Genomic DNA, 16166 nt, shown 5'->3' on the forward strand with positions numbered 1-16166 from the left:
GACATGATGGTCAAAAGACATATATTGATCAAAGATGATACCAAGATTCTTAGCAGTGGGTTTGATATATGATTGAAACAGGGTGATAGATTGATCAACAACGGTGACAAAGTTGTCAGGTCCAATTAAAAGAACCCGTAAATTAGAGCTGGGCGATATGGAAAAAATGTAATATCACGATATTGTTGATCAAATACCTCGATATCGAATATTGCGATGATATTGTAGGGTTGGTGCTTACAAAAAAATATTTACTCAATGACATTTTTGATAAATAATCATCATTAATGTGTATAAAATAACTAAGTGGGTTAAGGCAAATAATAGAAAAGCTAGAACAGTCTGGTAAATTCAAACAATTACATCACTCTACTGTAATTCAGCCATTAAAACCAGGAAAAGACAACACTTATGTCATAGCACGATATTACGATATCCAAAATCTAAGACGATATCCAGTCTCATATAACGATATCGATATAATATTGATATATTGCCAAGCTCTACTGTAAATTATGACTATGGGTCAACAATTTTTTCATATAGCCAATCAACTCTATTTACCTTTCAGTGATGTAACAAAAATCTAACAAACATTTCAATTAACAATAACAATAAATACATTTCTTTGTCAGCACAATTCAATTCACAAATGAAAAGGCTGTATTAGTTAATAATCTATAAAATAAAAAATAAAAATGGAAGGCTGACATGGATGTAAAATATGTTTTATTTATGTAAAATAAAACGGTACAAAAAGGAAATCTTTGAACATGAGCTTGTAAAAGAAAATGTGTCATTGTGATTATACCATTGGGATGGTGGAACATAAAAGCATTTTTCATATTATGCACTGTAAAATGTCTAACTGGTGGATACACTTTAGGTTCCTCAGGATGGTTCTGAACCTGAAATCTGGTCACTGTCTCTTATAAATCTGTTCTGGTTATTTTTATATGTGGACGATTTGGTCGTATTCTTGGCATTTACATGTGAAACAATAAACAAGAAATGACAAATAACAGTAAAAGAAAGAAACAAGGACAACCAATCGGTAGAGAGAAAAAAACAGTTATGGTTATGTTGAACACAATGAGGGTTTTAGGCTACATTTACATTGCTATGTTTTGGTTTAAAAATTAATATATTTTGCTACGTTTCCCCCTCTCCTTCCCCCTGCTCTGGTGTTTCCCCCTCTCATTCCCCCTGCTCTGGTGTTTCCCCCTCTCATTCCCCCTGCTCTGGTGTTCCCCCCCTCTCATTCCCCCTGCTCTGACGTTTCCGAGCCCCTAAACCGGAGACATTTGGAAACACTTCTGACCTGTTTTGGTTTGGAATCTGCGGGGCTGTGTTGCAGTCTCAACGGCTGCAAACGGAGACCTTTGGCAACACCGACACTGACGCTAACGTTTTGCTTGGGTCATGACATCTCGTTCTCTGAGACTAAGTTAAAGTTACCATGGCTGCGTCCGAAATTCTACACTTACATGCTATTTAGTAGCTAAAACGGTATGTGAGAGTTTTTAGTATGTCTAAAACCTTAGTATGAAACCAATAGTATGCAAATTGCATACTATTTCTGGTAAAATATTACAGTATGCAATACTGGACACTACGGCAGAAAAAGTATCCCACAATGCAATGTGTTAGTAATGACAACGTTCATGACAGACAAACGGACAGAAACCACAGAGCTCTGTAATGTCAATAACGCTCTAATTTACATTTCAACATATTTAAACAACTTTTAGTCTAATTATTTATCTATTTCAATAATTTAATAAGTAATTTAACTTCAACGGCAAGGAGGATCTCAGGAAGTGACGTTGAAAATTACAGCTCAGTGCGCCCGAAAAGATACACACTACTGTTTATTTACACAAAAGTATGTTAAACGATAGTATACATGTTGAGTATTCAATTCAATTTTATTTATAGTATCAAATCATAACAGGAGTTATCTCAAGACACTTTACAGATAGAGTAGGTCTAGACCACACTCTATAATTTACAAAGACCCAACAATTCCAGTAATTCCAGCACTCAGTATGTAGTGCAGCGTATGCGATTTCAGACGCAACCCATGGTAACTACCAGCAGCGGGCGGAGTCTCCACGCTGCCTCCTGCTTGTGCCTAGTATACCAGAATGTTGATGAGGTTTTGGCGTGTTAGTTTACACGGAGATTAGTTCTACTACTGGAGCTAAAAACACTTGTGTATTGTACTTGGAGATCGCATTTGGCTCAAAACTCTACTTAAAAACCAAAACGTAGCGGTGCGAATGTAGCCTTAATGGGTTTGGTCAGTGCTGTATTTGGGGAAAGTGATGGCGTTGACAGAAGTGTTATGCTGCTGGACAGGTTCCAACGCTGACCGCTCCGCTGACCAGAACAGCTTTGCTGAAGCTCACTCGGCTGTTATTGATGGTCAGGTTCCTCATGCAGCCCACCCACGCCTTCCTGGTGGCGATGCTCTCTGGCAGGAAAAGATCTGAGAGGTGGAAGAGGGCATCACATCATTAGCAAGGCGCAATATAATACAATTATAGTGCGTTCCATTTGTACTCGGAAGTCAGCTTTTCCAAGGTCAAGAAAGAAGTCAGAAACATGTCCCCTGACTCGGAACTCAGACAACCTCCGAGTAGCCCAAGCTCAAAATGGTCATTTTGGTGCCTAAACTTGACTGCCATCGCTGCATGACGCTCACTTTTTCAGGCTAAACTCCACTACCACGGCCCCTGAAAGGACCGTCATCTGGCGGTGCCTGTAGCTGGCTCACCTATTGGTGGGCGGCTAAACAACTGTCGCTGGTAGCCGGCATCCCGGAGCTCTGTAGCGGCTAAATATAGTCTTGCATTGCCAGACCTTTCTCCACAGCACTGCAGAGGAGGGTCTGGCTAGTCCACACAGCATTCTGGGATGGCAGAAAAACGTTCTCTGGTTTATTAGCATTTCTTTAAACGGAAGTTTAAACGGAAGTGGAACGTCGTGGTATAGACTAGGCTAAATACAACCAGCAACTGCCTCTCGGATTTTATCGTTCTATGGCACTATGTGTTCATGTTACAGTGCTTTACTTAGTTTAGATTACTTCTATTTCAGGTATATAATATATGGTCTATTGGTGAAGTAGCATTTTATCCTTACCGGGGATACAAAATAATTCAGCTGAGGCAGGGATATAGGCAGTGGTGTAGTCTACGTGATACACAGGTATACGCAAACCACTAAGAAAGCTCCAGGATTTCCATACACCCACTTAAAAATGCCCAATGACACACAACAACATACTTTCCATTATAGTTTTGATATATTTTTGTCATTTGTGTTTTTCTTCTTCACATAAGCTAAATAAAGGGATTTCCACCGTAAATTGGTGCATAAAATTGTATCAGAATACAGGAAATGAAGTCATTGATGCTCAAAACTTCCCTGGGGGAGGACACCCAGACCCCCCACTATGATATGCCACCCCCCCCCCCCCAAAAGGCAGATTCTGGGCAATATAAAGTACAGTATACCCACTACAATACATTAGACTACACCACTGGATATAGGCTATAGACCAGAAAAGGGGAAATCCAACGCATCCCCCCCGACAAATCACACCCTGTAGCTAACAAGGTCTAACCTGGCTAGAGCTAACCCCACAATGAAAAATCCGGCTTGTGAATGGAACGCATTCAACCTGGGTGTGTGGTCATTCCCAGCTCCGGCTTCCGAGTTCCGAGATAAATGGAACGCACTATAACGTGTAACAAGAGAAAATCTGAAATATGGAACTTCCTGGTTCACCTGGAGCTCCACCAATAAACACCGGCTTCCTGGTATCTGTAGAGCTGGGGTTCAGAGGTCCCACCACATGGTTGACCTCAGAGTCCACATCAAGCTGGACAACATTGGCATCCCGGATCACTAAGATCAAGCAGAAGAGAGTGCATCAGTTTAGCCAAAAAACCTCTACAGAATCCCTGATCCAACTGTAAAGAATGGCTGTTTTTATTAGGGTTGCACAATATGATTAAAATATGCAATGTGCGATAATGTTGTTGAATATTGCGATGACGGTATAACTTGCAATAAATAAACGGATATTAAAGGAAGACGCCGACTTATTGGGACTTTGTCTTATTCCCCGTATCCCCCTGAGTTACATAAGTCTGCACATACCCTTTTCATCTCTGTGCGTGTTGTAACTCTGTCTGATGCACCCACCGCTAGCGTAGCTTAGCACAGATCCTGGAGGTAACCGGCTCCATCTAGCTTAGCTTAGCACAGATGCTGGAGATAACCGGATCCATCTAGCCTACTGCTCCCAATAAGTGACAAAATAACACCAACATTTTCCTACTTCCATGTTGTGATTTGTATAGTCACAGCGTGTACAAATAACAAGGTCACATGACACACAGCCATCTTCTAACCATATACATACTGGGAACTATATTCTCAGAAGACGAAGCACTGCTACTGCTGCTACTTGGGCGGAGTGATTTGCTCGCAGCCCCGTGGTGAGGAGCAGAGAGTAACAACGGTGCTTTTCAGGTGTTAAGCTAATCCCTCTGCCCAAGTAGCAGTGCTTCGCCTTTCTGAGAATATAGTTCCCAGTATGTATACGGTTAGAAGATGGCTGTGTCTCATGTGACCTTGTTATTTGTACACGCTGTGACTCTACAAATCACAACATGGAAATAGGAACATTTCTCCTTTCTTTCGCGACATCGCAGCCTTTCGCAATGTGTTTATTGTGCCAGTTGATATTGCGATGACGATAAAAAAACGATATATTGTGCAGCCCTAGTTTTTATAATGAAACCAAAGCACTGTGGCTTACTATTGTGAGTCTTTTATTATTTCTATCTCCTTATCCCAGTGGTAGAAAAAGTATTCAGATACTTTACTTTTAAGAAAAGAAGCTATATCAAACTGTGGAAATACTCAGATACAAGTCAAAGTCTTTCATTTAAAAGTTGACTTCAGTAAAAGTACAAAAGTGTAATCACAAAAATATACTTAAGTGCCAAAAGTAAAAGCAGTCACAATGCCGAATGACCCCCTTTCAGTACAGATGGACTGTTTGCAGGATTGTAACTGTAATATTGATGAATTAATGTGTAAACAGAGTTTTAAAGGGGCAGTGTATTTATTTTACACGTTTCTCCAAAAAACAATGGGTAATTGGTAGTGATGCTCAGCCTGTGAAAAACAGCTGTTTAATGTTTTGTCTATGGCACTGAAGGGAGCTTTAAAACCCCTAATGACATAACTATGACATCATCAATGTTATCTTCACTTTGATTTGGATACTGCTAATTTAGATCAGAAAGCCGCCGTTTTAAACTGCGAGCATAGATTTTTTTAAAAGACGTTGTCATTCATGTCAAAAGATTATTGTGGATATGCAGGTCCATTGGCATCGATATTGACCACATGAAGCAAAGACATCAGACCTGAGCAATGCATTAATCAGTGTACTTCTATTTCATTATTTATTTTAATGGCTTTTAAGTGTCAATAAGAAACCTCTCACCTGTGATTCTGTGCCAGTTGCCAGCACACAGACCCTGTACCGGTGACACCTTGGTGAAGAACTCATGAGACCCGTCGTTCACAAGAACCACCACCTGGAAACACACAGCGACACTGGGTCCATACTTTTTAACGGAAGATGCATATTCAACTAACAATATCTGCCCTAAATGCAGTGGTGGAATGAAACATTTCAGAAAGAAATATTGTACTTTTTACTCCACTATGTTAAAGCTATAGTGCGTTTCTGTCGTCCCCATGAGAAATTCTAAGTGATGACAACAAAACTGTCGGCGCGTCCACGTCATACAAGCCTTCCATGATCGAGCCACCTTACTTTAATCTAGTTACTAGTTACTTTACACATTAAGATTTTTGCACACAAAACACATGTAGTTTATAAAATAAGATTTTTTATTCTAAAGTAAACTAGCCAACAATATAACTGCTACAAGTCCAGCTGAGATGGTTAGACCATTAAACACACAACTGGTTGGATCCTTTACTCTTTCTACAATGGGAGGAGAGTTCTGAATTGAGTACTTTTACATTTTCCTGATGATACTTACATATTTTTACCTAAGTATCATTTTCAATGCAGGACTTTAACTTGCAACATAGTATTTTTTACAGTGTGGTATAAGTACTTTTAATTAAGTAAAGGATCTCACTTTTTATGTGTATGTTATTTTTATGTGTATAGTTTTCTGGATTACTGTTCTAAGGACTTACCTCTCCGTGGTGAATGTACATAGTGAAATAGCCCTCTGCTGTGCGCACGTGCAGTAGCACCCCAGATGCCACACGGGGGCGCACCTCCATCACTAGCTCAAACCTTAGCCCGAGGTCAAATGTTTCATCTGACGGAGAGAAGCAGAGAGAAAGAGAGAGAGAGAGAAAGAGAGAGAGAGAGAGAGAGAGAGAGAGAGAAATGAAGTGAGTTCTGGGTAACCTCTTCCACTCTGGGCCTCACGTCTCTGCCACATGAATCAGCCATGTTGCTCTGCGGTGCGTGCACGTGTGAAATGACTCTACTCGTTCGACAGCTGCAGCTCAGTTCCCATGTTCCCTCCACCCAGGCCCCCCCCCCCAGCATAGACACAATTTCACCACAGTTGCACTGAGGGTATCGTGTTCCATCACCCAACCAAACTCTCCCCATGCACATGGGATGGTGAGGGGACCAGAGGGGGCTTATGAGTTTTCCAAAAGGAAATCTAATGAGCCGTGTAATATAACAGATGTTCAGTTTGAAAACAGTTGCAGATCCTGCCCATTGTATGTGGTGTTACATTTGGGGAAAAATGGACCGCACAAAATCTACACCGGGCAAACTTTGCATTTAAAATGTTAGTCTCGCTTTGCCAGACCTTCCTCCACAGCGCTGCGGAGGAGGGTCTGGATAGTCCACACAGCATTCTGGGATGGGAGAACAACGTGCTCTGGTTTATTGGCATTTCTTTAAACCAATCACAATCGTCTTGGGCGGTGCTAAGAGGCGGACGGAGCCACGGTATCGCTGCAAAATAGTCTCGGGAAGGAACTTTTTTTAGATTGTGTGGTCATTCAAAAGTAGTTTTAGTCGTGCAACAGAAAACTCCGATTGGACAGATAGTCTAGCTAGCTGTCTGGATTTACCCTGCAGAGATCTGAGGAGCAGTTAACCATAGTCCTCACTAATTCACCGGAGTTTAAAATTCTAACACAAAGAAAACGCAAGGTAATGGACATCCAAAAAGAATGATATCTGATGATCAGCTACGGAGACATCCCGGAAGTGTAAGGTCGTGGATATAGACTAACAAAAAAATAAACTTTTGCTTTTCACTAAAAAAAGGTTACTACAAATGTACCCAGCACGACATATCCTCCTTCCTCTGAGAAGTATGTTCCCGCCTCAGAGAGTCCCTCGAAGCACGGCGTGACCCCAAAAGTCTCGGCCACAGAGGACAGCCACTGCCCGTCAAGCTGAAGGTTCTTCAGACAGCCGGTGAAGCTGTATGCAGAGTTCCTCTAAAGGGACACACGTGGAGGTTAAATAAACATGAAGAAAAAAAAGAAGAAAAAAAACTCATTTCAATTCCTCTTACAAATCAAAAGTTGAATTCATATGCAATAAAACACATCCTCGCCCAGTTCAACTATTGTAACTTATTCTCGAAGGACCAGTAGCTTGCTGTGGCTAATGTAGTGCATAAAGGCCTCCGTTTGCTGACATGTTCGCAGAAACAACTTTAGGTGGTTGTATGTCAATGTTCTGTGTACAGTTTTCTGCCAATTGGTAAAACAATCTATTAATACTGCTTTAAAAAAAAAAAAAAATCAGGGATGATCTCCTGTTGAGTTCTAAGGGCGAGAGAATCACAATAGTGGTTTCCTGCTGTCTCTGGGAACCAGGGGCGGAGCAGAGGGGGTTCTGCTTCTTCTAACCAAAACAGGTTTCAAGATAAGTAATGCTGTTTATGCCAAATTCATACTTCACCTGTTATGTAAAAAAATAGGGTAACACTTTACTTGAAGGAATTTACATAAGAGTGACATGACACTGTCATTACACATGAAACCTAACACTAGCCTGTCATGACAAAACCGAATGACACTTACTAAAAGAAGTGTTCATAAACGTTTATGACTTGTTTATAATGTTTATGACACGTTCATGACAGTGTCATGTCACGTTTGTGTAGATACCTTCAAGTAAAGTGTAACCAAAAATAGTTACATGAGACCATTTTTGACTCTGAAAACTGCCTCCGTGTCGTGTCTTGTATGGGCTTTCATCGTGGCCTCTGTGCCTGTTCTCTTTTCCCTTGTCTCCTCTGTACTGTTTTTATTGCATGACTTTGCCATCATCTGTGCTTGCTCCAATTGTGTGCAACATGTTTGTATGTCTTTTGCTTAGGCCTGCTGTAATTATAAATGTAATGTCATTTAGTCACTTTATTCAAATGTTTTAACCATTGCATTTTAGGATGCCTATTAAAAACTGGCCAGGGACTACAGCTGGAAATTAGCCATAGAGGCTAAAGCTGCTCCTTTTACAGTGCAGTTAATTAAAGGGGACTGTTCACAACATTATAAACTACTAAACTTAATAGGATGCAGGCTCCGCGTTATGTATTTTTTCCGTGGCAATTATCAGGTTTTTTCCAAATGCTGAGCTCTAAATGTTTAAAACATCCGGCTCTGCCCCTGTTGGGAACAGCGTGCTCAGCTGTCTGCTGGGAAGACCATATAAGTTTCCGGAAGACACCAAAAGGTCATTCATGACAGAGATTTGTCAGAGGTTACTCTTTCATTCTGAGCTACAGACCTTCATATAATATTCATGTGTTTCAAATGACCCGTGCCGTGTATGTTTTATTTTTATTTTTAAATCTCTTCCATATAAGCTTTAAACCCATACCTGAATATTCTTTTGGGCTCTCTCTGGAGGAACTCCTCCGACATAGAGAGGACTGCTGACATGCCAGGAGACGTTGCTTCCTTGAGCTCTGTCTTCCAGCACTGTGAGCCCATCAATTATTAACCGCCCCGTACTCCCGTCACGGATAAATATAACCTTCAGCGGGAGAAGAGAGGAGGTCGTCACTGTAGAAACTGTTGACGCATAACAAAACTGGCATCCACCCATGCATACATACAGTACTGACGGATGGAATAAGTTCATGAACTTACATTGTGCCACGCGCCGTCATTGTACTTCTCCTCGCTCTTGATTTTGACTCTTTGGTCGGCTACGTTGAAGGTGTACACGAGCTTCCCGTGGGCCAGGAAGAGAGCCATGAAGTTGTCCTCTTGGACATCCGATACATAAAAGATGAGGCCAAAGGATGAGTGGGTCTTCAGGGACAAGGAAAAGTGGGACCTGGGAGGTGGTAGGGACATGAAGTCATTCAAGCAGACACAAAGAAACCCTTGAAAGAGCTTTGGTATAGACTTTGGAGCTGCAAAGATGAATTGAATAATCATTTAGTAAAATTAATCAGCCAACTATTTTGATGATCCATTAATCGGTTTGAGTAATTTTATGAGAAAAAAAGGAGGATTCCAGCTCCTTAAATGCAGTGGTGAAATGTAACTAAGTGCATTTACTCAAGTACTGTACTTAAGTACAAATTGGAGTTACTTGTACTTTACTTGAGTCTTTTCTTTTCATGCCACTTTCTACTTCTTCTCCGCTACATTTCAGAGAGAAATATTGGACTTTTTACTCCACTACATTCATCTGTTACAGCTTTAGTTACTAGTTACTTTACATATTAAGATTTGTGTGCACAAAAACACATCTAGTTTATAAAATCTGAAGTTTTATTATAAATTAAACTACTTAACAATATAATGGCCTACAAGTCCAGCTGAGATGATTAGACCATTAAACAGTTGATTGACAGAATTGTTTGGATCGTTTCCAGTTTATAAAATTGGAGGATTTTTTTGCATTGAGTACTTTTACTTTTAATTCTTTAAGTACATTTTCCTGACGATTCCTACATACCTTTACTAAAGTAACATTTTCAATGCAGGACTTTTACTTGTAACACAGTATGTCTACAGTTTGGTATTACTTTTATTGAAGTAAAGGATCCTGAATATTTCTTCAACCACTGCTTACTGTAAATTTTAATATTTTAGTTTATTTACTCCCTTATGACAGTAAACTGAATATATTTGATTTGTAGACAAAACAAGACCTTTGAGGACGTCATTTTAGGCTTTGGGAATAATCGACAGATTAGTCGACAATGAAAATAATCCTTAGTTGCATTCAGGGTCCAAAATTAGCACCATCTACTAGCCAAATGCTGTAAAATTTGCAAGTGGCTGGTAGATTTTCTGCAATCACCAGCCAAAAAACAATGTTAATCTATCAAGTGGGTGTTGAACATTCACTAGCCATTTGGCGGTGGACGATAAAAGTTCATTTTGGACCCTGCTTGCAGCCCTAATAGACTTAACCTTTGAGGTCCCTTGTAAAGGGTTCTTTGCTTGACATACCTCTCAGAGAGGGAGTCGGGAAGGTCTGTGTAGTGCTGCCTGCTGTTGGCAATGCCGCCGTAGTGGAAGGCTTGGCGGGTTGATCTGGGACTTGAGGAGAGGTAGCAGGGCTTGATGTTCAGCTCTGATGGCTCCTGGTCATCACGCTTCAGTTCCATCAGGCCCAGAGGGAGGCTGCTGACCTATGAGAGCGGTTTTCACTGAACGTCAGGATGAGGCAGATCATTGCAACCAACAAACCTGTACACATTAATGGTGTGTGTGTGTATGTGTGTGTGTGTGTGTGTGTTGGGAATTTACACTTGTAAATTAGGTGTAAGCATGTTTGTAAAATTATATATTCTTATGTTTTGTACTTCACTTGCATTAAATATTTATTGTTTTACCTATCTGCCCAATGACTGCGGGCGGAAAATTGCAATTGTGCAACAATTTGGTGCAATGCATCTCTCCTTGTTCTTACACAAGATTAATGTTTAATTGTGCATTGTCCCTGTTTAAATAAAATGACATTACATTACATTACATTACATGTAGAAGGAAAGAGCCCCCTAAAGCCAGTGTTCTCTGCACTCTTTTCAGTTTACCTTCTGTGATTGGCTCTGTTTGGCTCTGGTAGTGTGCTCCCTGTGCCTTGACATCAGAGCAGCAGGGGGGCGCTGGACTGGACAGTCCTGCAGGGAGGTCTGGACCTTCTCAGTGTATCGCTGGAAGTCCTCAGGCTCAATGTCCCTGTCCTGTCTACAGAAATACAGGTAGAAGGGAGTGACAGAGTGCTAAGCATGTGAGAGAGATACAGCACACTTGCATGTCTCCATAGCAACAAACTCCATGTCCTTAACTAGGGGATACCGGGAATAATTGTAACATGGGTCAGTTGTAACGTGTCCAATTTCTCCAATCAGGAACAAATTTCGAATGACCTGATTCACTCTGCACATGCTCTGTTTAGTCCTTACTACACATGTGAAGAAGCAGCACCCTGTGACAGAAACTGCACATTTTAGAAGGAAAAAACAATTTTTTAGGTAGGAAAAGTATTTTTTTAACCTAATTTATTTTTGATTTAATGCCAGCTTTGTAGTTAAACTCAACACACTTAAATCATGTTTATTGTGTGTCTATATGGATATCTTTCATGCAGGTTGTTAGTGCTAATGTTTTTAGCTGTTAGCTGTAAATTAAGCTAGTTCATGGCGACAATAGTCTGGGAAATTGTACTCCTTGTGGTTGAGAGTAGTCTATATCCTTTCCGCCAGATTTCACTTATTTAAGCCGGATATCCGTTGCCTTGGTCTGCCTTTGTGATGGCATTATAACCTCCGGTGGATTTGTGAGGACCAGAGATGGGAAGTAACGAAGTACAAATACTTCGTTACTGTACTTAAGTAGATTTTTCGGATATTTCTACTTTACTTTACTATTTTTTTTTGTGGCGACTTTTTACTTTTACTCCTTACATTTTAACACAAATATCGGTACTTTCTACTCCTTACATTTTAAAAATTGGCTCGTTACTTTAGTTTTGTATACGAGGTCGTAATGTCGGAGAATAGCGGGACACGGTCATCATGGCGCGCGGCGCCACACAGAAAAAGAGAGAGAGACTGCTGTCCGGAGGATAATCAGTTGAGATCGGGTAAAGTGTTTGTCCTTAGAACTGTAAGTCGTATAACTTATGTTGTCAGTTCATTTAAGCCTGTTGTTGTATTGGTCTGTAGTTCCTGCACAGTTAAAGTAGGTTAGCTAGTGATTTAGTTGTTTGTGTTCCTCACCTGTTAGCTAGGTTTCACGTTGCTTGTAAAGCATCAAAAGAGAGAAGTTGTCTCTGTCCGTGTTTTACACACACACCTGGGGGGGAGGGGGGGCGAAGTTGGAAACCAGCATCAGCTTTAAATACGGTCCTAATCTAGTCCTCACTAACAAGTTTCAAATAATTTCACCGGACTTACCGTTATTATTTTTCACGTGATCAATACCGAATTCAATCTAATTGGATGGGAATATACTGTAGGCTACGTTGCATGTAACGCACCACTACAAGACGACTCAACAGATTCGGCCGCATTCTGCATTCATTTGCGGCAAATAATTGCAGCTTGATGGCTGTAACGTTAGCACTAGTAGTATGGACGGCGATATGATTGAAAATGAAGAAAACAGAGATCCCAGAGATTAGGCAGACAAGCAGCAAGACATTCCCAATCATCCCTGGCCTTATCTGAGAGAGATGTTTGAGATGGGCTAGGCCAGGCGTATCGTATGACCCCTGGCCAATGTGCGTGTAACTCTAAAAGTATGGGGAACTTCTTAATTAATCTATGTTTAGTAATTCATATTGGATCTTTTTATTTTCTGGCTGTATTTGAGCACACACACATACATGTAGATGCCTTTAAATGTTAAGTGTACGATTAAAAGAGAAACTGGATCTGTGAATTCTCACAGAATCACAATTTAATTCATATCTTTCTACTCAGTCAGAAATCTTATTTAGCTGGAGTCCCAGTCTCTGTCACAATAATCGTATATGTGATGTTTGGCAGACATCCATTTAACAATGTCGTCAATGGCATATAAAGAGCCTGGTTTTTATGTCCACTGAAGTTTCTCATCTTGCACTCTAGTAACGTGTGTGGTCCAGGTAGCTTTGCATAAAAAGTGGTTGTCATTCGCAAGGCTACTTTTACTTTTATACTTTAAGTACATTTCAAAGCCCGTACTTTGTTACTTTTACTTAAGTAAAGAAGTTAAATCAGTACTTCTACTTTTATCAGAGTATTTTTTAACACAAGTATCTGTACTTCTACTTAAGTATGGGAAGTGAGTACTTTTGCCATCTCTGGTGAGGACTATGGTTAACTACTCCTCAGATGTCTGCAGGGTAAATCCAGACAGCTAGCTAGACTATCTGTCCAATCGGAGTTTTCTGTTGCACGACTAAAGCAACTTTTGAACGTCCACATGTTCCACCAAAACAAGTTCCTTCCCGAGGCTATTTCACAGAAGTGCCGCTGCTCTGTACAGGGCTTAGCGCCTCGCAAGATGATTGTGATTGGTTTAAAGAAATGTCAATAAACCAGAGCACGTTTTTCTCCCATCCCGGAATGCTGTGTGGACTAGCCAGACCCTCCTTCGCAGTGCCACGGTGGAGGAAGGTCTGGCAAAGCGAGACTAGTTTGAGAGTAAACCATGCATGTTCTGTTTGGGTTTTAGAGATAGCAGCTACACAGTTTCATAGCAGTCACATGTATTTAGTTTGTATCACATTTTGAACCCAATGGCTTAAAAGAGCTCCAAGATACAGACAGAAATGTCAAAAATGTTACAACTATGAAGTTTCTATCAACTCTCACAGCTTTAATTGTGAGTCTCTTCCTCGCATAAACTAAGCAGCAAATGGAGCCAAATCCTCGATTAGAAACCTCTGAGTGATGCCGTCGTGAGAGATATGAAGGGAACAATTTTCCCGAGTATAACCCTAGACTGTAATAAAATAGTGGATGTGGCATCCGTGCTGTCACCCATTGGTTTGTGGACTGCCGTTTTGAAGCCTCCAGTTTTGGCTATACAGGCATCGGCATCTTGTTCTTTTTGCAACCGGATGTGACGATTTTTAATGAGAGGATTGAGTTGGGGAGGATGACGTGACCAAGCTAGTGTTGTTTATGGTTGCAGCAGCGCTCCTCTAAGCTAAATGAAGGGGGAAAGTTGCCGATGTTCGCTTGTTAACGTGGACCTCTCAGTACTGGCGGCATTCATCTGCATGTACGGCAGAACAGAAAATCAATCAAGCTTGATTGGCAGAACACTGAATTTTGTATAATTTTTAGGCGACCAAAATGTTCCGATTAATTTGATGGAGTGAAAAAACACAGTGAGAGGGTCAAAGTTTAAGATAAAAACACAGACAAAACCCCAAAACAAGTGCACGTCTATTTTAATGTACACAGCGCCATGGTTAGCATTGCTAAACCTCTGTCCTGATCGACAGGTCGGTGTGTAGCCACGCCCCTAAAGCATCTCCTGCTTTATGATCAATTTGTAAATAAATGGGACCATCATTTACTGAATGAACATCATGCTGTATTAAAGAAGACTTGAAAGTAGCAATTGAGACCATAAACTCATTATGAAAATATTTACTGAGGTAATAAATCAAGTGAGAAGTAGGGTCATTTTCCTATACACTTCTACAGAAACAGACTTCTTTTTGGAGCCAGTGGAGTCACCCCCTGCTGGAAATTAGATAGAGTTCAGGTTTAAGGCACTTCCGCATTAGCTTCACTTTTCAGACATGGAAGCTTTGTCGACTATTTTTACTATTTTTATTTTATTTTTACAGTTCAGACCAAAGATTCGCGACGAGACAAGTTGAAACTTGCAGCTACTTGCAACGCGACGGTCTGCGGCGTTCTAAAACCTGCCAGTTCACACCAACGTGACAAGACGAGACGGTGTATCATCTCCATAGCAACGACTCTTTGTACTTCCGTCCTAACTTCCGACTTCCAGGCTTTTTGTAGCTAAATATATCATTTGTTGCGTTAGTGATAACGTTAGTGATGGTGTGATACTTGCTACAGTTACATTTCTAGTGATGAATCGACGAACACGTGTTTTATTTCACTGATTCATGGCTTTGTTCGAGGCGCTCCCTCTCATCAGTCACTCTGTAGCTCGCTCCACCGTACATGCGCACATTGAGCCTACGTTAACAGTTTGTAAAATAAATGAAATGGATTATGGATCATTTTATTGTAGCTGACTTTACAACAACTTCTCTATTGGCTGTTGAAACAGGAGACGTCTCTTATGTTCTAAAACCAGCCTCTGGAGACTCGACCAGCTGACTTCTCTATTGGCTGTTGAAACAGGAGACGTCTCTTACGTTCTAAAACCAGCCTCTGGAGATTTGACCAGCTGAGTAGCAGCCACACCATCAGCTGATTTGAGTCGAGCTGTGACGAGCAGGTTCAGAAACACGTTCTAAAACAATTTCGTCTCGTCGCCAATCTTTGGTCTGAACTGGGCTTAAGAATAATACCTGTGGTATAAATGAGTTGCATCCCTTACTCTAGGGCTGTAGTGACTGTTTAGTGGTGATTTACCTGTTGATGTAGGCATAGCTGATGCAGCCTGTGAAGTTCTTGAAGCTGCTGCTTGGAGACCCTCCGTAGTAGAAGGTCTTCACAGCAGAACCTGATGAGGATCGTGTGGCAGATGACGGACGTTTCTTCTCCTGCTTGTCTTTGTCGTCCACCACCAGTGAATACCTGGTGTACAGTTCAACCAGTCGGTCATTACATTGTGACACTTAGTGTTTTCTAATTGCGGACTTATTGTACACACCACCCCACATATCATACTATCTGTTGTTTACCAACACACTTTTTTGGCTGTCCGTCTGCAACTAAATTCAAATATGTATCAACAATTTGCTGAACTGAACAGAAAGCTGCTTAGTCAGTGAATAAGTTGCTATACTTTATTTGGCACTGATTTAGATTTCTGAGATCAGCATTTGATGATTATAGGATTCTAGGGATACAGGCCTCTACTTTCTTGGTGCTGAATGGTGCTGAGTTTAATCTCAGAATTCTGACTTATATCTCAGAATTCGTACTTTATTCTCAGAG

General features: G+C 40.8%; 1 protein-coding gene across 1 annotated transcript in view; it reads right to left on the minus strand.

Annotated features, from left to right (window-relative positions):
• Positions 1-1292: 1292 nt before the first annotated feature.
• lama4 (laminin, alpha 4) overlaps positions 1293-16166 on the minus strand; it is a 55616-nt gene continuing 40742 nt past the window's right edge. Inside the window, exons 31-40 of the mRNA XM_039782072.1 lie at positions 15639-15803; positions 11115-11268; positions 10528-10709; positions 9208-9397; positions 8936-9091; positions 7383-7542; positions 6262-6389; positions 5531-5624; positions 3796-3915; positions 1293-2491 (exon numbers count right to left, since the gene is read on the minus strand). Of these exons, the coding sequence (XP_039638006.1) occupies positions 2346-2491; positions 3796-3915; positions 5531-5624; positions 6262-6389; positions 7383-7542; positions 8936-9091; positions 9208-9397; positions 10528-10709; positions 11115-11268; positions 15639-15803 (1495 nt within the window). The 3' untranslated portion in view covers positions 1293-2345. The remainder of the gene's footprint in view (positions 2492-3795; positions 3916-5530; positions 5625-6261; positions 6390-7382; positions 7543-8935; positions 9092-9207; positions 9398-10527; positions 10710-11114; positions 11269-15638; positions 15804-16166) is intronic.

Source organism: Perca fluviatilis, chromosome 18, assembly GCF_010015445.1.
Source record: "Perca fluviatilis chromosome 18, GENO_Pfluv_1.0, whole genome shotgun sequence".
Classification (NCBI taxonomy): domain Eukaryota; kingdom Metazoa; phylum Chordata; class Actinopteri; order Perciformes; family Percidae; genus Perca; species Perca fluviatilis.